The sequence below is a fragment of the Oppia nitens genome, unplaced genomic scaffold, assembly GCF_028296485.1.
Source record: "Oppia nitens isolate AA-2021 unplaced genomic scaffold, nextdenovo-longstitch-racon4-pilon3 scaffold5_pilon_pilon_pilon, whole genome shotgun sequence".
Classification (NCBI taxonomy): domain Eukaryota; kingdom Metazoa; phylum Arthropoda; class Arachnida; order Sarcoptiformes; family Oppiidae; genus Oppia; species Oppia nitens.
The window spans coordinates 4,856,923-4,882,226 of NW_026533243.1; the positions used below are offsets into that span (position 1 = coordinate 4,856,923).

The following is a 25,304-nucleotide window of genomic DNA, read 5'->3' on the forward strand; positions in this document are numbered from 1 at the left end:
AATATAAACATAGTTTAACTTATTTTCAAGTTTATAAATGAAGTGAAGCACACACTGTAAAGGTTAGCCCACCTAAACATTTGCCTTCAAATTCTCTCTCTCTCTCTCTCTCTCTCTCTCTCTCTCTCTCTCTCTCTCTCTCTTATCCATAGTTTGTTATATACTGTATTATACAGTCTGTATATAAGCTTTACTTTGAAAAGTGTAACAAGTTTTTTATCGGGACTTTCCCTTACATTTAAAAATGAATAATATGTTTAGAAAATTAAATACTAGGAAATTGTGAAATAAAAATTTTACGTTTATTTTGATGTTTTGAACCATTGATTCTTATCTTTTATGTTTACTTACTTTATCATATTGATTAAGTATATATTTTATTTAGATATAAATAAATCATAGTTACTGAAAATAAAGATTTTTAATTTTATTGAAAATATGAAATTAAATTTATATATATAATCAAACATCAAAAGTAATACAACTCCAAAATCGTGGCAAAACGTAATCCATAAATGAATTCTTAAATATAAGAAATGAATTAAAAACTAAAATAAAGACAAATTTAGACTAACATGTGTTGAAGGGCAGTGACCATTGTTACGGGCATACCATTCAGTTATATACATTGTTATCCACATTGATATTATTGAATATGATCCAAATTGATACAAAAAGTTTATTATATTATTTGATTGCAATGGATTTAATTTATTTACAATCGCTGCTATATCTATAAATTAATAAAAAGTCATTCATCATTAAGTCAATTACTGTATTTAAATACAATTAGATGATTAATGATACTCACTTATAATTAAACCTAATTGTAAAAGCATAATAGGAAACAGGAAGCCTAACATCATTGACATAATCAGCTCATGAATTATACCAGAAATTATAAATACCAAACATATGCTAAACAGTTTGTTATGAGTTTTTCTAACAAAAGGACTGTAAATGTAGCCATAAATCCAATTTGAAACAATTGGATCAATATCTCTAACAAACTCATCCACACGTGTCGTACGCCATATCGGGCCATAAAAGTGTCGGTCACCGAACCGCAAGAGTTCGGCAAAAATATTTTGAATTAAATGAAAAAAGCCATAAACTATTGTATACATGTGCTGTAATGCAATTAAATATCCCATTAATATCACCCAAAATATGTCACTTTTGCGGTACGACTTTAACCCTATTTGTGATATTGTGGACAACAATATGTTGCGAGTTATGAGTCCGCATATTACTATCGATAGACATTGTATCAAATAACCAATAATAAGAAACCAATCAATTGATTTAGTCCTATATATATCAAATAAAACATACATATTGTTACATATTGTTACATATTACTAATCATTAGTTGAAAAATTTCTATAAAAATATTACCTTGGATATTTATCACGATAAATTAGTGTAGGTGCAAATAGGAAATACGTAAATTTATAAAACTTTTTGTATAAATTATTATCTGGTATTTGATTATATTTTATTTGTACACTCGTTTCCATATAATGTGAGTGTATTTTTAAAACAAATCGACACTTTTGTTTAGAAAAATGAAAATAATTATAATAATATTTAATAATTTATTAAAATTAAAATACAAATTAATTATCTTACAATTTCAGTTAAATATACCAATGCTATAAATGGATTGTAATGTTGAAAAATTTGCATTAAAAATCCAATCGACAAAAACATTAGTAAATAAGTGATATAAATGATAGTAAATATTAATGTTATTTTTGAAGAATTATTTGAAAAACGTTTTATCAAATGATGTTTAAACAAATTTAAGAAAAAATACAAATAAGTTGTTGAAAACATTGCAAACCATGTGATTAATGCCAACGGAATATCAAATATAACCCATAAGACATCATCGAAATCTTTTTTAAATCTAATTAATATAAAAATATATAAATTATTATTTATATTTAAATATTGAAAAATAAAAAATAATAATATTTTGTACAAAATTGGGTCGAAATAAAGTACTCCAGAATAACACACAACAGTCGTAAAGACGAACGAAGAAATTAGATTAAACAAAGAGTTGACATCACTATTGGTTTCAAATAATTCGCTATTATTTATGAAAATAATAAAATTAAGTTAAATTTATTGTTTAAAATGTTTTATTTTATGTTTATCTTACGTTAAAACTGATTTACGACAAACAAATTTATATGATGTATAATATTTAATATTTGTCTCATTTTCAATATTTTTGATATTGTTATCATTATTATTAATATCATTATTTATATTATCAAGTGTTTCATTTAAATCAATTATTTCATATTCTTTATTAGAACTATTTCTAGAATTAAAAAAATATATATTAAAACATTAATTAAAAATATATTTTTAATTATCTATTAATTTAAAACTTACTCAATTGTGTTATCCATATTTTTCTCATATTCATGTTATTAAACTAATTTGATTTAAAATATTTGTGCTTAAAATTAAAAAAATACAATTTATATATAAATATTAGGAAGATTTATTTATTGTACCTGTTTGTCAAGGTTACATTGCAATTTATGACTGTTTTAATAACAATAAATTTTTAATAATTTAATTAGTTGAACAATTTCTTAGTAAACGTTATAAAGTGCCAATTAAATTTGTTTCTGAATAAAAGATTAATTAAAAAATAATATATCAATTGATTAATTTTATATTTATGATTATAAATCATTTAATAATAATTCAACATTTTTAATAAGTTTTTATTTAAAATTAAATACAAATGCTGTAAATACGTTTTATACTATCTATAAATTAGTATTATTTAAATTAATGCAATAAAATATTTAAATGCTTAAAATAATTATTGATCAATGATAAAAAATACTGTAGACTCAAATAACAACTTTTGCATTATGGTTGAATTGTTTGCCTAATGATTAAATAATATTTATTATTGTAAGTAATTAAAAGAAAAATATAATTATATTCAGTTATTTTTTAATATTGTTATTAACACAAAATAATTTGTACAGTTGTATAGTAGTAACTCAATTCAATTTATAAATATACTGTTTATTATAGATGTATTTTTGATAACAAAAATTGTCAATTTTGTAACTTTTCAAAATTGTGATAAATTTTTAGAAAATTTAAATAAAAAATATATACTGTATATTATAAGAAAAAAAAGATTCAAATCAATGGTTGTTTAGTTGACTTTATATTACACTAATTTAAAGGATTAGATTTAAACATTAATACTTTAAAATCAAACAATATTTACCACAAAATAAAAGAGACTCAAAAACATAACGATAAAACGCTATTAATTAAAATTATTTGATCAACAATACATTAGATTTAAAAGTGACCAATGTCAAAGTTATAAATAATTTTATACTTAATAAGATTGTAATTGATCATTTTTTAAAAATTAATTGTATGATTGACCAGATAATTGCAGTCAACTATTATTTTAAAAATTTGTTATTTGCAGGACTAGTGTAAATTATCTGATCAATCATACAAATAAAAAAATGATCAAGTATAATTTTATCCAATTTTGACATTTGGTCACTTGTTTACCAGATAATTGTAATTAATAGCGTCGCCGCTGTTTAAGACTCTTTCACCAAATGATATAAACTCTAATTTTATCATTTGATATAATATCTATTGCATTAAATAACAATTTTCAATATAAATATTTATTAAATATTTAAACAAAATGTTATGGAAATTAAAAAATTTTTATTTTTACATTATTAAAATAATTTAAATATTATGCTATTTTCATAATATTATTATAGTTTATAGTTCATTGGAGAAGATGGTGTTGAATTATATTAATTAATACAAATGTATTATACTTTAGAAACCTCATAATTTTTATAACAAAAAAATAAAATTTTATAATTTATAACAAAATTCATAATTATTGTCATACAGTAGAAAGTGAAAGAGATTTGTTATTATTGTTGATAAAATAGATGTAATTTTATTAAATTTTTATAATTAAATACATAAATATACAATTACTTGTAAAAATTAAAAAGTTGCTTAAAAATAATAAAATTTATAAAAAAATATATATTTTAATACTGACTAACAATATGAATGCCGAAAGACATTAAAGCAAATGCAATGAATGGCAAAGTGGACAGTCGTTTATAGTCTTGTTGTTTATGTTCTAACCTTTCAATTCGTGTCCATTTTTGACTTCTTTCAACGGCCGACCTCCACATTCCGATCTTTTTATGTCTCATATCTTCAGTCATTTTAGGCACAAAAATATCGGCAAAGTTTTCGCCGAAAAACTCGTTATTATTATTATTATTTTCATTTCTCATCGCTATCTTCATTGATGATACAGATTTGGTCACTCCATTGGATAATACAGGTCTTTCAATGACACATCGATAGTCAGGTTCTGGTTTGATATCCCAAATACCTAACTGATAGCCTGCCATCATTGCAGCGCCCAGTGATATAGTATCACAAATGTTTGGTCTCATAAATGTAACACCGGCCAGATCGGCAAGTGCTTGACATAACACATTATTATAGGACAGTATTCCGTCAATTTTGATACCATTAGTATCGGATCTCATTAGTGACAGTATATCATTAGCCTGAAAGGCAATGCTCTCAACTGTTGCCCGAATTAGATGCGATTTTCGACTATATTGAGTAAATCCCAGTATAATTCCCGTTGCATTAGAGTCCCAGTGCGGGGCATATAAACCTAGTTTAAAATAATCATAATTTGGTAAATCATATTAAAGTATAATTATCATATTATTATTAATGAAAAATACTGTAAGTTATAATGAATTAAATAATATATTATGCAATATAGTACTACTATAATAATACAATTTAAAAGAATTAATATAAACAATTAAAATAAAATGTATAAAATAAATAAATATTTACAGTAATTATGAATTGATATAATAACTAAATCTAGATTTGAAGAAAAGTTAAGTATGAGTTAAGATTTAATGATAAAAGTGTTAATCAATTAAACTAAGATAAAACAGTTATCTTGTATTTGAATACTTTAGACTTTAAACAGTTTTTATAAAATTTCAACTCTTCCTGAATACTCTCTTATATCTAAATTAAAGTAATTTTATATAATATATATCAATATTAATACTTATGTCTCAATGTTTTATATTAATTTGAAAAACGAGACAAACCTTGAAAACCGGGTACAAAGTAAACGCCACCGCAATTGTCCTCAATTTCTGCTATATTTTCGACATCACTGTAGTGTTTGATTACCTCCAGATTGTCCCGAAGCCAAGTGATGGCGGCGCCGGCAATAGCAGCACTGCCCTCAATAGCATAATAGGTTGGCTGTGCCCCAAGTTTGAAAGCAATTGTTATCAATAAATTTTTTTTGGCATCTGTGGACACACTTTCAAGTGCTCCATTTACTGGCCCGGGACCTATGTTCTGTATAATATGACAACCAGTTCCACACGTGACCTTAGTCTGGCTTAAACCAAAACATTTTTGACCTACCAGTGCTGCACTTTGATCTGAGATAACGCCTATTTAATATTATAATGAATATTTAATTATTTGTTTTGTTTTTATTAATCAAATAATCTATATTAATAAATACTATCCGATATGACTTACCAGTGACTGGAATGCCGTTAAGTTCACTGACAGTAAGTGTGCCGTAAAAATCTGACGACGACTTGATTTCTGGTAAAATATATTTCGGTAAATGAAAAAAGTCGAGCAAATAGTCGTCCCAATTGCATGACTCGATATCCATAAGCAGTGTCCGACTGGCGTTTGTCACATCAGTCATGTGCTGACCCGTTAGTTTCCATAATAGCCAGGTGTCAATTGTACCAAATAGTAAACGTTTCTCTTTAATTGCTTTATATATTTCCGGATCATTATCGATAAGCCATCTTAGTTTGGGTGCACTAAAGTATGTACTAATGGGTAGACCTGTTTTGCTTTTAAGCCAATTGATATCACGGCCCGGGATTTTGTCAATCAAACTTTCCACTAAATCATTTGTTCTATTATCCAACCATACAATACAATTATAGTATGGCTGTCCTATAATTACAACACATCTAAATTATACTATAATCAAATATCATAATCATTAAGTATTTAAATTTTACTTTTAATCTATGTTTTTATGTAGAATCTAATCTATTTTATTTAGTAATGTAGTCAAGAATAATTAAATTAAAAATTATTATAAAACAAATATATAATACAAGTGTATATTATATATGTCTAAAATAAAAGTTAAAAATAAGAAAAAAATGATAAGCATTAAATTTTTCTATAAATATTTATAATATATATATATATATATATATATATATATATATTATGTGGTCTTGTCATGTGCTATGTCTATCTTTATTTAATAAGTTTGATAATTCACGAAACAAATAGAAATTATTATTAGTTTAATCAAAATTAAACTCATCAAATAATTTATACACTAAAGTCATGTTTTAAAAATATCAATATTTCTATACATTTCTGCTATAAACCAAAATATCTACAGTTTACAACAATTTTAGTTGTAATATACAAATATATAAACATCATACATATTATTAACATATTAAATAAAATAAATAATAACAAAAAATATAAGCAGAATAATTAAATGCTTATAAAATATTGTTATAAAATTAATATACAATACCTGTATATTTGTCCCAAACAACTGTAGACTCGCGTTCATTAGTAATACCAATGCATTTGATTTGTTTTAAATCAATGTCTAATTGTGTCAATTTGTTTGCAACCACTTCAATGCAATTTAGTACTGTTTCATAAATTTGAACCGGGTCCTGTTCAATCCAACCCTCGCGCGGCAATATTTTATTGACTTCCAGTTGATAATAGGTTATGATTTGACCGGTTTGACTGACAAACACTGAGAAGCGCACATAATTTGTCGAGTGCTCGATAACACCGACTAACGATTCATTAAAGTCAGACATTATTAAGTAATAGTAATTTTATTATTTATATTTTATAATTATTCAAATATTCAGCTAAAAGTGATATAAATTATTATATGAAACGACAAATCAGTTTTGGCTTTTATACTCATTTTATAATCTGATTAACAAACCTATGAACTGGTTTTTGTTTGTTACACTTCGCTCTCTATATTAAAAATATGCAAAAGAATTGTCGTTATTTAATATATACTATAATTTAATTGCAAAAATTCATTAGTAATTCAATATAAAACTTTAAATTTTTGACGTCAACTATTAATAGCCAATCATTAATTAAATTATTAATCTTTTATCTCATTCATCGTCTATTTGAATGCTTATAAATTATTAGTATTACATAATTTATAAAAATAATTTAAAATATAATATATTAATAAATACAGTAATAACTTATTACTAATAAGTAATAAGTACAGTATATCTGATGAAAATTTATATATATTTTTTATTTGATTGTACATTTGTCATTGATATTATTATATAGTATATTACAGTAGTAAGCCATTTAAACCGATATAAATTTACACTAATTTTGGATTAGTATTTATGTGAACTAATATTATTATTGTTTAGGTTTTAATTGATTATTTATTTATATTATATTAATTGATAACTTTCATAAATGATATCAATTAATTGAAGATAACATTATTTCACAACAAATTGTCATACAATGAAAATGTTTGAAAATTAAATTTTAATATTATATAGTATACTATTACAATGTGATAATTTTGTTAAATAATAATGCATTGAGTTGTAATTATAATAAATCTATTAACGCTCTGAAGTCATTCAAATTTAGCTATTTTTACCTTAAGTGACCAGATTGTTATGGCGCGTGTTATTAAATTAATTTTAGACCAATCAGAATTTAATCTATTATTAAGTTTTCAACGGTTTTAGAATAATTACAAATATTTTAACATATACTAGCTAAACCTATAAATGTATGATTATATCGTATAATGGTAATATTTACTGAAGAAGTTGAGGAATAGGTCATATTATCAAATAATGGTAATATTTACTGAAGAAGTTGAGGAATAGGTCATATTATCAAATAATGGTAATATTTACTGAAGAAGTTGAGGAATAGGTCATATTATCATATAATGGTAATATTTACTGAAGAAGTTGAGGAATAGGTCATATTATCAAATAATGGTAATATTTACTGAAGAAGTTGAGGAATAGGTCATATTATCATATAATGGTAATATTTACTGAAGAAGTTGAGGAATAGGTCATATTATCATATAATGGTAATATTTACTGATGAAGTTAGGAATATGTCAAATATTTCATTTATTTTTCAGTCATTTTTACCATTAGATGATAATTGGATCTAATTATCACAATCTTCAGCCATTTTTACCATTAGATGATAATTGGATCTAATTATCACAATCTTCAGCCATTTTTACCATTAGATGATAATTGGATCTAATTATCACTATCTTCAGTCATTTTTACCATTAGATGATAATTGGATCTAATTATCACAATCTTCAGCCATTTTTACCATTAGATGATAATTGGATCTAATTATCACTATCTTCAACTATTTTTACCATTAGATTATAAAAACCACTATATGTGAGCATCACTTATTATAAGACATACATAAATTTAATTCTTAATAACTTATAGATAAAATTAAAATTCAATAATATTTAATTTTTTGTTCGATTCATTTTGATTGGTCAATTGGCTCTGTGCCGATGGCACTGTTTTGTCACCAAAGGAAAACATCGATTTGTGCCGATGGCACACGTTTGTTGTCAGCGCGTTAAATGTTAATTATTTTATTTGCTTATTAAACTAAAAATTATGTTTTAAAATAACTTTTACTTTAATTTAAATTTACAATAATTTTTAATTATTTAATGATGAACTGTAGTCCAAAATTAATTTAAAAATTATATTATTATTTATTTAAATTTTTTACTATCAATAAATATATTTTTATCATTTTGCATATAATTTATTTGTTGTTTAAATTAAAAACGTTAAAAACAATTTTTTTTATAAAAAAATATTTTGTTATTTACAGTAAGATAAACATCCTGTGTATTAACTTTAATTTGATTGTTAATAATTTATAAAACTTAATTTTAAAATTTATTATTGTCTGGACCAAAATAAATTTATATAAATATTTTATATAAGATTAAATTTTGAATTTATTTTATTATATTTTCAATAAAAATATATTTGTGAATTAAATTACTATTACATATATTGTAAATATAGTTATACTTAAATATTGTCTATTAATCATAAAATAATTAGCAAATTACAATTTAATGTTAAATTTCAATAACTACTATTAGTAAAATAATTTATTTGAAAATTATATTTAAAAATATTACTTAATAGTAGAGTTCGTGCAATAGTAGAGTTCCCAATGGAGGAAAGTTCCCTAATAAGTCCCTCCATTTTTCCGGAAAATATAGAAAATACTTTATTTTCCATCTCTTCATTGTTAAAAAGTAAAATATATTTTATAGTATTACAATAAGTAGTACCAAAACTTAAATATTTAAAAATAAAATTTAAAATCAAAATCAATAAATTTATTTATACTATTTATTAATACCACTCAAAATAGAGTTTAATATAACATTTGTTTTTCAAACATTATAATAAAATGTGTTGTTTAGGATTCAATAGATGGTTACAAAATCAAATAGATTTACTGGGAATTCTAAGGGAGAAATGAAAATAAGGAACTTTTGAAATATAAAAAGGAATAGAATTTTATCGAAACCTAATTATATCTAATAAATCTATTAATGTATATAATATATATACTATATATTATATTTTTAAAATTTTTAACTTAAAATACATATTTTAAAAATTGCCATTTTCATATTTGTTAGAATCACCCTGTTCCTCTTTTCATATTTGTTAGAATCACCCTGTTCCTCTTTTCATATTTGTTAGAATCACCCTGTTCCTCTTTTCATATTTGTTAGAATCACCCTGTACATCTTTTAATAATTTCGGGTACGATATCTAATTAATTTACCATTTATTAGACACCATTATATCTCTAACAATAACACTCATACATTTACCAACATATACTTTAGCATTAATGGCTGTAATTAACACAATGTTTTATAAAAATGTTTTAATATAAACAATATTAATACAGTAATACATTAAGTACAATATAAATAATTGAAAATTTATTTAAATTAACAAAAATCTAATAAAAAGTTATGATTAAATAGTGTGTTTAATGTGTTGTTTATAAATCATTAATTAATTTTTTTTAATAATATTCTGTAAATCATTTTTTAAATAGTATTATTTCGTCATAAATTAAAAAAACTAATTCAACACAATATTATGATAATATAACAAAAATGATAATTTACCGGTTATATCAAATAACTTTAAATGTGTGGAAAAGTTAAATACTGTATTGAAAATATAACTTAATTTTTGTTGAATATCATTTTACCATCAGATTAACTAACAATTATTGGTAAATGATATAAAAATTATCAAAACATCATTTTTAATAAATTAAGTAATAAAATTTTATACCAAACTTTGAAAATTCAATATAAATTTTACTTTGATACTTTACATAATAAGTTAGTTTTATATTACGGTACCTTAATTATTTTTGTTATTGTCAATTGTTATCAAATAATAATTTTGATTATTAATAACTATATTTATATAATTATAAAATGCTTATTACTTACACAATAGACAACGTAAGTCACCTAAAACTGAGATATTTATTTGAAAAATTATTAAACAAAATTATATTGAAATACTTATTAATTTGACTTAACTAATGTTGCTATTAAATCATGATAAACAACATTTATCATTTAGTTTTAAATTTAAAAAAAATAAAAATTATCAAAAATTATGTAGATTTCAATTATTAAATAATAAATTACTGAAACATTAACTTAAGTTTAAAGACGTGACAAATAGTAATTAGAAGAGAGTATTGTCTTCATTGACATATCTTTATAGTAATGTTTGGGTCCGTGAGTGATGTCTATTGCCTTAACAAATGTTTTCAGAAGACTTTGGATTAGCTCTTTATCGGTACACCGATTGGCCACAAGTGTGTCTAATATGTTACGTAAAGCCAATGTTTTGATAGATCCGTACTCTCCAAACACTACATCCAAATCAGACAAAAATTTAGGTAAACGACTCAACCATTTTTTAAATACAGATGATTGGGAACTGCCTGTCATTATCATAAACATCGTATTTGGGATCGACTGCGAAGCTTCAGTCATCTCATCCATGAGCTCATAGTCAACGTCTTTGTCGATATTGTTCTCGCATTTGTCACACTGACAGTCGATGAACAACCTCTTGAGCATAGCTTTACGTGTCTTACGATTCTTATCGATACTGAAATAACTTATAAGAACTTCTTGTCCGGCGGTTAATGGTTTTAATACACGAAGTTGAATACGAGTCTCACCTAAAGGTTTATAATATAACATTTCAATCAATATTTAATATCATGATTACAACCCATACAACCCATACCCTGTTCAATGAGTGCACTGTTGGGACAACATGAGTGTCTCAATGTGAGGAACCGAGTGTATAGACCTAATCCAATGTCAAACGTCTCATGAGAACAGCCAAAGAGTACCAATGGATAGACGGCATGATTGCGATGTGTTTGGATGAATGTCAGACAATGAAGAAGATCATTGCCGTCAAAGACAATGTCACAGTCTTTAAGATGTCGACGAACTTCACGAAACTCACGCATATAGTGATTATCACCTTCTAGTTCGTCTACTTTGAGGTCTATATCATTGAGAGAAACTTCGGTGCCATCAAACTGTTGGTGTTTTTGGTTGGCAAATGACTGATCCATTTTGAGTAAAAAGTATAGCCGAAGACAAAGTTTCACTTCCATCGTATAGCTGTTCATATATTTGCCTAATTGTTTGAATATCTGACACTCGTTCTTGTGGTATGACTTCCAGTCCATCGATTGACAGTCTTTACCGCAATAATACAATTGCCAGCAATGAGAGCATCGTCTCAATTGTTGACACTCTTTAAAACAGTGGTTACAGTGTTTGTCTTTGAACTTATTGTCCACAATATAGACCAATGGTTTGTCTTCGCCGATGATATCTCCCGGAGACAACTGTTTGGACACTTTTGGACACATTTTCATGTGTTTTTTTAAACAATCACTGATTACAGACTCTAATCGTTATAAATGTTGAATTCAATACATGTGTTGTCTGTCTTTAACTGAATATTTCATAGACTTTATTGTATTGCAATCATATCATACATTGAGTACATGTAATAGTTATAAAAATAATTATAAATATAAATATTCACTTAAAATGTATAATATATTATAATATAAATTAATTAGTTATTACGCCTAATATTTTTACTTATCTGTATAACAATCGTATGCTTTTACTCTTAAAGTTTAAAGTATATACAGTAGTAGTAATCAAAAATGAAATGTTAAGACAGTATTAATGAATACATAATGAATTAATGTATATTATGTTATACATTATAAATGTATTATTATTTTTAGCACTTTATTACAGTTTAGTCTTTGAATTGTGAGAAAAGTACAGTTTATTTTATAAATTCCGACAATTTCTTCAAAACATTAATATCATATTATATATTAAATGCAAATTATAAATAAAATATTTATTTTATTACAGAATATATAATAACATAATAAAACATTTATAAATATTAATCATTTTTCATAAGTATAATCTTTCTGATATTGAATATCGTTGATAATCAATAATAAATAAAATATGTTTATATACTTATTGATTATATTTTGTTACTTCCCATTAAAAATTATTTATAATTTTTATAATATTTTAAAATATTTTTTTTGGTGATAGAAAAAACAAAGTTAAAATTATTTAGTATAATTCAATTTTAGTTATAAAGACATTAATAATATATTTAAATTGAATTTAAGAAATAAAAATTAGATAAAAAAATGACAAAAAAAAGTTTCGGTACATAAAGTCTACAAAAATGATAATTCATTGTTGATCTAAAATATTGATTAAATGGATAAACGAAAACATATTAAATGTATTTCTGTAAATATGTTGATAATTGGTATCAAAGTGTGCGATCCATTCGTGGCAAATACGGATCATTTGCTGGGATTGATGTTTATATCGATGATTGGGTCCGTGAGTGATGTCAATGGATGTGACAAACTCTTTATAAACGGATTCAATAAGTTGTCTGTCGGTGTGTCCGATAGTAAACAACATTCCTAACCAATTGCGTAACGCCTGTGTCTTAATCGGGTGATAATTGCCAAACACGACTGAGCTTTGACTCAGAAATTTAGGCCATTTTATAAGCAAATTTGCAAACAATTGACTTCTTAAGAAAGGTGTAGGAGTTTGCAAAATGCTTAGCATTAGCTTTGGATCAGTCATATTAGCAATAAGAGCAAAATCAACTGAACGGTCAATATGTTGTCGACATTTGCGACACTGACACTCAATGAAGTGCCCATTTATCTTGGATTGTCTATCATTGTCATCCAAAACTAAATTCACATAACTTATAGTCAGGTGCTGTCCATTGGGCACACGTTTCATGACTCGTAACTGAAGTCTATTATTTTCTGTAAATAAAAAGTGATTATAAGATTTTCAGTATCATCTGTGATAACCTACCATCAGCTACAAGAGCACTGTTAGGACAACACGAATGTCTGAGAGTTAGATACTTAGTGTAGAGTCCGTAACCAACTTTGATACCACTGGCTGTGATATACTCCAAATGACTGCACTCATAGCTGATCAATGGATATACCGATTGATTTGTAAATTTTTTGATAAATGCATACCAATGCTGTATAACAGATATATCATATTTAATGCCACAATTTTTTAGGTCTTTAAACAGGCTTTTTAATTCGTTATTATTATAAAATGTTTTGATTTTTTCATTAATTTTAATATCTTTAAGCGATATATCTGTGCCATCAAACTGTCGATGATTTTTAGTGACAAACAAATGATTTGATTTGATATAGAAGTATAATCTTAACAGTAATAGGATTTTATTGGAATATCTGTCCAAAGGTTTGTCCAGCTTTTTGAAGGCTTGACATTCAAACTTGTGGTAAGACCTCCAGTCCTGTGTCTGACAATATTTACCGCAATAATACATTTTCAGACAATCAGTGCATCGCTTGAGCCGATCGGACTCAATAAGACAGTGATTGCAATGTTTGCTCTTATATTGAGTGAACACCGTTTGAAACAATGGTTTGTCATCACAAACAACATCTCCAGGAAATACTGGTTTCCATATATTTGGTGCCATTTTAATCAAATATCTCTATTGGGCTTTTGATAATACAATTAACTTATATTGAGTTAAATTGAATCACAATATGCAATATAAGCATTAATTCAGAGTATAAATATTATAATTTGATTTGCATTTAATGTCAATTTGCAACATCAATATTAGGCAAATGTTAATATACTGTATAGAACATTGCAATATAAACTATTTTAATACTTAACAATAATATATCATATTATAAAGGATGCAATTATTTATGTTTTAAATATAATTTCCAAATAAATGTATTCAGGAATTCAGGAAATTTTTAATAATATAATTCTATTATTTAGTATAACTTAACACATTTTATTCATTTCTCCTTAAATAAAATATCAAATATTTTGAATTTATTATTATTATTCTAGATCTGAAAATAATTTAATTGATGAAATGTAAATGTGAACCAGGTACTCTTAGTCACTATACTATGTAAATTATTTGTACAGTACATACTGTATGTAAGTTTATATACATTTTAATTATCTATATACAAAACTATCAAATCGGAAATATACTATTAGTAATTTTGTTTGATTTTACTGTTCAAATTAAATCTGTAATGTTTATATTTATATAAACAATTGTCTATTTGAATATCGAATTAATAATATTAAATAATAAAAGTAATTTTTATTAATATAAAATAGAAATCAAACACTTTTGAAATATGTATTAAATTTTTTACATAAATATTTTTATTTTACATATACTGTATTTATAATACTTTTAACAAAATTATATAACTTTATTAAAATGAATGCAATTAAGATAAGATTTTTGTATAAATGTCTAAAGTTTAGTATTATTATTATTATTATCTGAATGATATCGAGAGATAAACGAGTGGTTTATATGAGTATTTGTTGAATGCAAAGCACCTACACCTTCATCAACATCAACAAACACTGTACCCCTGGGTATTGAATCGACTTTATATTCATGCAATGAGTTTCCATTAATATCTTTGACTGCCTTTTCTTTCCAATTATCGCTACTCTGAGAACCATTACTACCGTTTGTAAACTGTGCTAAATGTCTGACACTGTTTGCACTTAAATTTAATTGCATATCCTTTCCATTTGTTGATTGCATGTAATTATGTTTAATGTCTGCCTTTTTTTGGTCATTTTGAGTGTCGCCGACATTCCCGCTATTCTTCTTCTGGTTTTTCTTGAAAATCAATGACAATATATTACTCCAAACAGATTCAAACAATAAATATAAAACAAATGATATTATAAATGTGTAAACTATTACACCACCAGTTGAGTAAATCTATGAATATAATTATAAAACAAAATATATAATGAAATATTAGATTTAATTTTTAATTTGAGAAAAATACATACAAAGTCTTTATATGTAAATCTTATCATATCTCTGGTCTCTAATACAAAATACCAAACGACCAAAATATGTGTCAAATATACCGAAAATGACAATCGACTCAATGGTATGAAAAAGTTTGAACTAAAGAATCGATTCAATAAACCTAAAGAAAACATAAATTATATAAAATAATACAACAGTCAAAACAAAATAAATATTTTTAAGTGTAAATATTAGATGTTTAGATATAATAAATTAATTTTACTATATATATATATAAATAGTTAATATATAATATAATTAATTTAGTTAAACGTTAGAAATATGAATAATCAATTAAATATTTAAAGACATCCATACTTTTAGTATTTTGTGAGCAATAGATGGCAATCCATACATAAAAGAGTATATAAATAAATCGGTGTAAACCAGAATATGTAGCGGCAGTTAATCTACTATATTGCCAATCAAGTCCTGTCCACAAATAAGTGGCAAATGTGGCCCCCAGTGTCAGCACTGGTAGCACTATCCACATGAACGCACGGGATGGTAGACTAAACTTAATTTCCTTTCGTGTAAACAGTAGATAACCTACTAAAACACCGATAAAATAAGTGGATAAATGATTGTATGTCGGATGATATAGCGTGTTGAGGTCGCGATAAAATTGGTCCAGGTCAGGCTCGTTAAATGGTAATGGCATCGGCGGACCATACGTTTTGTAGTTGACGAGTGACGGTATGCCAATTCCACATAAGATTAGGGCAGTGCATAATATAATACCGAAGCTCTTAGCCTTACTTAGCGCCAGAATTGCAAAAAATGATAGCATATGGAGCTGCATATCAGCGCTCAGAAACCAAGTGTGTACTAAACACTGTTAGAAATTAATAAACTAATTATTAATTCAAATTTATTAGTAACAGTAAATTATTATATTTTATAGTTAATATTTGTTATTTTAAAAATTATGAATATATAATAAAAATTGACATTTTTATTATATAATTTATAGTAGTATTCTGATATAATTTAAATAAATTATTACTAAAATATAAAACTAAATCTGATAAATCTAGATTTAAATAATGCATTATAAAAATATTCAAAGTTTATTATTCATAGATATTTTGTCGCTCATATCAGACATTAAATCTTAATTAATTTATTATATCTTAATTTTATTGCTATTTATTTCTAAGATTAAAAAATAATAATTTTATTGTTATTTTGAAGATAAAATAGAAATTTTTTAAAGTAAATCTACTATTTGATAACAAATAAAATATAAAAAATAGTTGTTATTAAAATTATTTTTATGTTGTAATTTCCTACTACCAGTGCCTAAAATGACAGTTCACTGGTGACACAGGATATATTGGAACAGCGAGTTAAACACATATAGATATTTAGGAACTACCAGTCAATCGGTTGATATTAATGATAGTGATGTTATAATTAATGATAACATCGCTGCTAATAATATTCAATACTCTAATGTAATGAAACGCCTTTTAATGTACTCCCCTATAAACACCATTAGTGAAAAATATAAATTATATAAACTATTTATTGATAGACAACTCATAAATGTCGGGTCTGAATGATAAATGATAGTTGAGTCGGAATAACTAAATTTATAAAATATGAAATATATATACATATATACATACAGTATAATGTGTATTAAATATTATATATATTTCAAGAATGATATGAATAAACAATTAATTGAAAAATAAAAATTATTTTTCAAAAAGGCATATCCCTTAAGGTTAAAATATAGTCAACAAAAGTCGAGATTTGCTTTTCCACTACAATATTAATGGATATTTTTGTGACAATCATTAATTATTTGGTTGTGTAAACAGTTAATTGTTAAATAATGACATTTAAATGAACTCTTTTTGAAAAATAGATATTTATATATATATATATATATTGTATAGTAAATATGTATTCATAAACATATAATCTTTAAAAACACGATTACTATTTTGTTATAATAGTAAAAAATGTCACAAAGTCTCATTAATAGATATGATTTCAATAATAAATTGTTAATACATACCATATCCGGCAATAAAAACCAATTATTTATGAATAAAATGTTTGTCCACCAGTTGGTAGTGCAGGGCTCAGTCAATTGCTGTGAGACTTGTTTGAACACCGGTCCCGAACCCATCAGTGGCCATAACATATGGAAACATATGATACCGATAACAGACGGCACAAATCGAAACCAACGAAGAGATATAAATCGGAAAAATGTCGGACCATATGATTTGTTAAAGAGAGGAATCGATACATAGGTGGCCACCAATCCCGACAAGAAAAAGAAATTACTAACAGATATATAACCATTATATATGAATTGAGTGGACAGTTGTTTGCCAAACTGTCGGGCCTCGTCTTCAAAACGGTCTATCATTAAAAAAATATTTATAATAATAATAATTTTCTATTATAATCATTTTTGTAAGTTTAATATAATTTCTACTAATGTACTTATTTTTTATATCTACAGTATAATGTTTTATATTGCTTCAAATAATTTATATTGTTATTTAATTATTTTAATTATATATACTAATAAAATAGTATAATATATATATATATACTATACTATATATATAGTCAATATATCAATATTATATATTATAGCATTCTTACTTATCAAATGTTTGAATACTTAATTAAAACACAAACACATATATCGATTAAGTAACTTTTTATAACAAAAAAGTATTTTATTTTTATTTAAATAATTAAAAACAACTTTTCTATTTTTTGTGTCACAAATTTAATACAATCCTATAGAGTTTTATTTTATTTATTTTTTTTGTAAATTAAACTTGTTTTGAAAAAAAACTTAATAAGAAATTAAATTAATTTTTTAAAATAGATATGTGTTTCTCATGAAAATGTTAGACTATTGTAAAATAAAAAAGTATTGAAAAGTTTTAAACGCTTAGCCTTACAGTAAATAACAAAAACATCTTTGAATTGATTAAAATTTATGTTTTTGTAGAGCAAATAATACCCATATAAGAGAAGGGACTTCAAAACTAATACTTTTTTATGTGAACTCAATTAAAGGTTAATTAACTTATAGTTTTTGCTACAAAAAGCACTTTAAAGCAAATATAAGATAAACGTTAACAACGAAAAAAAATATTTAAAGACTTATTATATAAAAAAAAAAATAGAATTACTTTTTCTGATGTTATTATTTTTCTTTAAAACTTATGTGTGTTATTGTCTATCAATAATTGAATAAAATTCAATTTCAATGAAATCATTTATTTGAATTTAATTACGAGATAAAAAATAAATTTATTTTTATTTGATTTTGACAGTACAACACAAAATTGAACCAAAAATATAAAAATAAAATTTATGTTAAAATCTTAAATTTAATTATAAATAACTAAATAAATAATTATATTATATAACATAATATTTATATAATATATTATTTATTTAGTAATATATTATTTATCAATTTAAATATATTGTGTATATCATATGATATTTAATGTTACTGTAAACGTTGTATTAAATAATGGTTAGTTTGTATATCATAAATCAAATGTAGTTTATTATCTAAAATATATTTGCTAATCTAGTTTAAGCCTATAATATATTTAATTAGATAATACAGTATTATAGTAGTGCATAAAAGTTAAGTTAGGATTTGTAAACTTACAGATAAGCATCGGTACAAACAGTGTTCCCACAGTAAAGGTATGTATGGCTATAATCCAAATCATTGTCAGCACACGTATCCCGTGAACAAATGTCAACTTTTTGTCCATTTTATTGCGATTTATGTAAAATAACTTTTGTGTGTTTGATATTATTGAAAAACATGCAATAAGTCGACCAAATGATTGCAATTTTACAAAATCTGGACAAAACATTTCAACCAATGATCCCATAAATACCAATACTATTGATGCCATTATTATAATGCTATAAATATTATGATAATAATATTATTAAAACTATATAATAATATAAATATTTGTACATAATTTTTTGTTAAATTAATTAATTAAATTAATATTGTTTTTATAAAATATTTAAATTTTGTTTGAGTTATTTTTCAATAATAAGTATCTAAATTTTAAATAATTAATATTATTTTATTTTGAATTAATTAATTTTATTTCTAATATAACTCTTAAATTATACTGTATATTGCAAAACATACACAATATGCTACCAAAGATATATTGATGTAATTAGCAATTATTTAATTAGCAAAATAAATAATTGCTAACGAAAAGACATGTTACATAAATATTGAACAAAAATAAAAAATTTAAATAAAAGTTAATGAGTTTTTTCTTTCTAAAAACTAAAATACAAAATGCTTTACAATTAATTATAGCTTATTATGTAAGAATAATGTAAAAATATTGAGTATTTATTTCAAATTATATATTTAAATATAAGATATGCAATTTTAAAATAAAATTTTAGTCGTATACAATTACATTTTTATAATTAAATAATGAAATTTAATCTAATAATAGACTATTTTAGTTTATATTATATTTGGATATGAAATATACTGTAATAATAATTAATATATTATTTTTATATACAATTTATGTTTTATCTATTTTACTAAAATATTTCCATAATAAGTAATTCTAACAAAATAAATATAAAACATTTATTGAAAAATATATTTGAAAAAATATAAATAATACAAACATTACTCACATAGCAATACGTTGCATAACATTAAGGCCACGATATGTATTAATAATAGACAAACCATTGCTATCAGTGGTGTTGTGATCGCAATAATCTAGACTAACATCAAAGTAATCGCCGATATCTATAATAAGATATTTATATATGAATGGTGTAAATGTTTGATTCAAATGACAACACAGAAAAAATAAAATAATCAACATTTTTCATATTATATATACAGTCATATCTCTAAACCTAAGTTAGTAGTATATAATTTGATAATAATGCTCAACATCACGGTTTCATGTAAATTATATCATAAATTATCGGCAAAACTATAATTTTAATGTTAACTTGACTTACATTTACTGGTTATGGCGTTAAGTTCTTTGACAGAACAGGTCGATGGTAGACATAAGGCATTATAGATATACGTTGAATAAAAGCCGGTCGCATACCGACCTGCGATACGACTGTCTATCCATGTGTTGGCCCATTTGCTGCCATTCAGACTGATTACCGGTCTATGATAACTGATACGACCGTTCAATTGAGGCATTGGTGGTCTCATTTTAAGTATACAATATTGTCCTCTAAACAGCTCTTTATTGTCATCCATTGCCACCGTTTCTAAGCACTGGTCATAAGCTCCGAGAGAGGACAGTGTGCCCGACAATAAACCCGTAGGAAATTTGCCGTTTGAGTCGAGCACTAAATAATGTTTTTAAATATATTTTTTCAATAATTAGTGATATTTTATTTTATGAAAATTACTAATTATTTGTGTATATGTTTAATTTTAAATAAAAAATAATAAAATTTGACTGTAAAAATAAATGATAATCTTTAATAAAAGTTTTAAAAAAGATGTTTTTAAAAAATAATAAAATTGCTTAATTTTAATTTTAAATCACATTAATTTTGGTATTAATAAAATAAAAAATTTAGTATAAACTTTATTATATAATTTATATTGTATATAATTTTGTTATTTTATAAAAACAACAAAAGTTTTCTCATATACTTTATATTGAAAATCAACAACAAATCTATTTTTAATTAAAATGAATTACCAGTGCTCTCTCTCTCTCTCTCTCTCTCTCTCTCTCTCTCTCTCTCTCTCTCTCTCACTCACTCACTCACTCACTCACTCACTCACTCACTCACTCACTCACTCACTCACTCACTCACTCACTCACTCACTCACTCACTCACTCACTCACTCACTCACTCACTCACTCACTCACTCACTCACTCACTCACTCACTCACTCACTCACTCACTCACTCACTCACTCACTCACTCACTCACTCACTCACTCACTCACAATCATACAGTCCTTTACTAACTAATTTACTCACTAACTCATTGACTAACTGACTATCGTTTACTCCCAATAGTATTGTTGATTGCAAAGAAGTTTTGATAATAACAACACAAAAGTGTACTCAACTTTTAGCTTAGAAAATAAAAGCAAAAACAACAACAAAAGGGCTAAATAGTGTAGACTGTATTAGATATATAAAGCAATAAATGGGTATAAAATGAAGTTAATTATAAATTACCTCATCATTAGGGAATTGATACTATGGGTCATATTATACTCAGATGCAGTCAAATAATATATTAATCGCTAAATAAAACCTCTATTTTAATCGATTACTTAATAATGATAGGCTCTACCAGTGAATTGAGGGAATAGATTAAAGTTTAGATTGACTTGAATTGAGAGAGTTTAGGCAATTTATAGAGGAAAGGCATATAACAGTTTGTAAGCACTGGTAAGTCATACATATATATCAGTGATGCCATTGGCAATGGAGTAGAGATAAGAGTAAAGACAAAAAACTATTTTTCAATCATTGGAGTCAATAGTTTAAACCTAAACTAAAGTCAGTGTTTGCAATGATATTAATTTTAGCACTTTATCCGAAAAAAATTAATCAAATTGATTACACATTTTCTTACATTTAATTAATAGTTTAAATAATATTTCTAAATATTATATATTTTTTACTATATGTATATCTTTATATAAAATGAATATCTCAGATAATAATAATAATAATATAAAATAATAATTTACATTTAAACTTATAATGATATGTTTAAACAAATTGATTTTCAATAAAACTAAAATAAATGAAAAATGTCAAACTTTTGAAGGCCCACTCCTGTGTTTGTTGTATACCATTAGACATCCTCAACAATGAGTTGGAACAGCCGGCGCTCAGTTCGGGAATCTCGTAGAAAGCATCTAAAGCTGTGGGAGTGATTGCCCTCATGAGTGACGCCAAACCACTTTCCACTTCTGTTATGAACTCAACCCATCTCTGGTCAGCGCTTTTGTTATGCATATCACTCATACTAATGGTATTCAAACTAAAAGTTCTCTGAATAAGACTTTTTAGGAGTTCCTCACGTGTTGGCTCATCAAAGTAATCACTACCCTCACCGGTACCCTCAGGTGGTTCTTCTTCATAATCTTCATCATTATTGTCATTATTAACAGATCCTTCTCTTTCTATTTCCGATTTTTTATTGTTTTTGTTATCTTTATTAACATTTTCCTTTGCGTTTGATTTTTCAATTGTTTGTGACTTTTCCTTTGTATTGTTGTTATCATTATTATTATTATCGGATTCCTCTTTATCTTCTGTGTCTTCATCACCATCACTATATTCATCAGACATTTTTGCATTTTTCACTTCCATTGATGATTTGCTATCATTAGGAACAGTAATGGGAAAGGCAGTAGTTTTGGTATAGTTTGTAGTTTGAGTACTTGTATTACTGATTTTGGTTGGCACTGGTAATGGTGTTGTTATTATTATTGCCGATGGCTTAGTAATGAATGAAGTAGTTGTTTGTATTGTGGTTGTAGTTGTCTTTGCAGTGATTGGGATATCGGTAGTCGTAGTTGCGGTCAATCCAATAGTAGTCGACTTTTGCGTATCAGTACTTTCCGTTGATCCATCTGTTCCATTGTTACCATCATTATCGTTGCCATCACTGCCATCACTATCACTACTATCTTCTTCGACATCCAAACCCTCATCAGTGCTATCATCACTTTCATCATCATCTTCTTCTTGAGGACAAATTTGCGACACAAATATCGTTAAAATTAATATAAAAACAAATAGTCTTTTAATTTTTGGCAAAATCATTATATCACAGATAACTATACGAAAAAAGTTTTTACATAAATAAATAAAAAATATCTTTTCATAAAAAACAAACTTTTAATACTAATAGCAATCTCTTGACAAACAACAAGAGTAAGTCATTCACTAATGATTTTTTCAATGATAATAGCCTTATGTAACGTTACTTTAGCTGTTTTTCAGATGAAATCCAATTTTCAAGTGCAATCAATTCAACCAAAAATAATTGTAAACACTGTATATCCTAACTGTTTACAAAAACCCAAATCCCATAACAATTATATAAAAAGTAAATCTTCGTACAAACAAATTGTTTGAAGTATTATATATAATAAAACTTATTATATTATAAATTATGTTTTAATAGACAAACAAAATTTTAGATATTAGATATTTAACATAGGGTTTAGGGTTTTAATTATTTTGTAATACCAAATAATATAAAATTAAATTTATTTTTGACTTACAATTCGTAAATCAACTTTTGAAATACTTAATTGTAAATTTGTTTGCAAATATATTTTGTTGAGGAAATGTACAGTATATCTACAATGAAATTAAAATTGATTTTATTTTGAATAACACAGTTAAGCAATTTAGATATGTCATAAAAATGACTGCACCATTGATGTTAATTAAAATGTGAAAAAATTTAATTTAAATATCATTATATTTTTAAAAAACTTTTTTGTTGCTCATATAATAACAATAATCGCTTATGTAATAACATTATTATTGCATAACATATTTAGCTTAAAGTAAAATACAATTTTCGACAATTATGTTGCCCTCAGATGTTTTGTTGTGTGAATGAATTATCAGTAAATATTGCGGTAAAAGTGAATTAATAGATGTGTTTTGTGTTTATTTAGTACTCAATTATTGGCACAATTTTGTTGTTGTGTTTAGATAATTGTCAAAATAATATTAAATATGTTTTTAAATCACTAGTTATAATGAACACATGTCAAGATAAAATTTGATTACAACCAAGCTAAACTAGTTTATTCAATTATTAAACAAATATTTTAACAATTTATTATAAAATAACATTTTTGGAAATATTTAATAGAAAATAAAGAGTAAAATTAAATCAAAGTAAATTAAAAATTATTTTTTTAAACTGATTATTTTGTAAATATGATATTAATTTTTTAAAATGTTGTTAATTACAAAAAAAATATATTTTTCTTTATTTTTAAATAATTTTAATTGTTTCTTTGAAAATAAATTTAATAGATTGCAAAAAAATGTGATAAAACAATATAAAACAATAAATATGTCAGTAATATGCGTGCAAAAGTACCGGTCGTGGGATTAAATCAAATACTACTAAAAACTGCTGTAAACTACTTGACTAACCGATTGCATGAAAATAAATAATACCACAAAAATACAGTAGCAATAAAAGCAAGAATACTGTATTTTATTACTATTTCTATTATATATATTATATTATTAAATAGTTAAAACATATACACAACAAGTACAGTATATACAGTATATAACTTAAATAATAAAAGTCAAAAACTCTACTATAATATTATGATTATTTTCAATCCTAAAATCTTTTTTGTGGGAAATTAAATGAAGACATCTATTATTACTTTAAATATGATTTTTTAAAACCCAAGTAAATGGTATTTAATTATATTTGTTTTATTTTTTAAAACTCTCTCTCTCTTTCTTT

The 25,304-nt window shown here is 24.7% G+C and overlaps 4 protein-coding genes across 4 annotated transcripts; all 4 read right to left on the bottom strand.

The window, feature by feature from the left end:
• Positions 1-797: 797 nt before the first annotated feature.
• On the bottom strand, positions 798-1,870 carry LOC128961562 (sterol O-acyltransferase 2-like; the record flags this gene model as incomplete). The annotated part of the gene is made up of 3 exons (XM_054307812.1): positions 798-1,311; positions 1,399-1,460; positions 1,802-1,870. Coding segments are annotated over 3 exons (645 nt in total), but the record flags the coding sequence as incomplete, so codon positions are not given.
• Positions 1,871-4,053: 2,183 nt separating this feature from the next.
• LOC128961892 (glycerol kinase-like) lies at positions 4,054-7,092 on the bottom strand. Its single transcript, XM_054308198.1, has 4 exons — positions 6,692-7,092; positions 5,644-6,081; positions 5,196-5,552; positions 4,054-4,735 (listed from the first exon to the last, which is right to left on the bottom strand). The coding sequence occupies exons 1-4, from the start codon at positions 6,990-6,992 to the stop codon at positions 4,086-4,088; spliced, it is 1,746 nt and encodes a 581-aa protein (XP_054164173.1). The 5' UTR covers positions 6,993-7,092; the 3' UTR covers positions 4,054-4,085.
• Positions 7,093-10,049: 2,957 nt separating this feature from the next.
• Positions 10,050-12,340, bottom strand: LOC128961563 (uncharacterized). Its single transcript, XM_054307813.1, has 3 exons — positions 11,562-12,340; positions 10,975-11,493; positions 10,050-10,126 (listed from the first exon to the last, which is right to left on the bottom strand). The coding sequence occupies exons 1-3, from the start codon at positions 12,208-12,210 to the stop codon at positions 10,050-10,052; spliced, it is 1,245 nt and encodes a 414-aa protein (XP_054163788.1). The 5' UTR covers positions 12,211-12,340.
• Positions 12,341-15,197: 2,857 nt separating this feature from the next.
• Positions 15,198-23,321, bottom strand: LOC128961564 (nose resistant to fluoxetine protein 6-like). The gene is made up of 8 exons (XM_054307814.1): positions 22,606-23,321; positions 20,811-21,158; positions 20,472-20,589; positions 19,447-19,712; positions 17,809-18,161; positions 16,098-16,614; positions 15,758-15,900; positions 15,198-15,683 (listed from the first exon to the last, which is right to left on the bottom strand). The coding sequence occupies exons 1-8, from the start codon at positions 23,159-23,161 to the stop codon at positions 15,198-15,200; spliced, it is 2,787 nt and encodes a 928-aa protein (XP_054163789.1). The 5' UTR covers positions 23,162-23,321.
• Positions 23,322-25,304: the final 1,983 nt, after the last annotated feature.

Excerpts from the sequence above, each read along its gene's own strand:
- LOC128961564 (XM_054307814.1), bottom strand. The coding sequence starts at position 23,161 with ATGGAAGTGAAAAATGCAAAAATGTCTGATGAATATAGTGATGGTGAT. Across the intron at positions 20,590-20,810 it reads TAACGCCATAACCAGTAAAT|ATATCGGCGATTACTTTGAT; the intron begins GTAAGTCAAGTT and ends ATCTTATTATAG. Across the intron at positions 18,162-19,446 it reads GTTTGTACCGATGCTTATCT|ACCGTTTTGAAGACGAGGCC; the intron begins GTAAGTTTACAA and ends TTTTAATGATAG.
- LOC128961892 (XM_054308198.1), bottom strand. The coding sequence starts at position 6,992 with ATGTCTGACTTTAATGAATCGTTAGTCGGTGTTATCGAGCACTCGACA. Across the intron at positions 5,553-5,643 it reads TAACGGCATTCCAGTCACTG|GCGTTATCTCAGATCAAAGT; the intron begins GTAAGTCATATC and ends AATATTAAATAG. Across the intron at positions 4,736-5,195 it reads CTTTGTACCCGGTTTTCAAG|GTTTATATGCCCCGCACTGG; the intron begins GTTTGTCTCGTT and ends ATTTTAAACTAG.
- LOC128961563 (XM_054307813.1), bottom strand. The coding sequence starts at position 12,210 with ATGAAAATGTGTCCAAAAGTGTCCAAACAGTTGTCTCCGGGAGATATC. Across the intron at positions 11,494-11,561 it reads CAGTGCACTCATTGAACAGG|GTGAGACTCGTATTCAACTT; the intron begins GTATGGGTTGTA and ends ATAAACCTTTAG. Across the intron at positions 10,127-10,974 it reads TTCTAATTACTATTTGTCAC|CCATTAATGCTAAAGTATAT; the intron begins GTCTTTAAACTT and ends TGTTAATTACAG.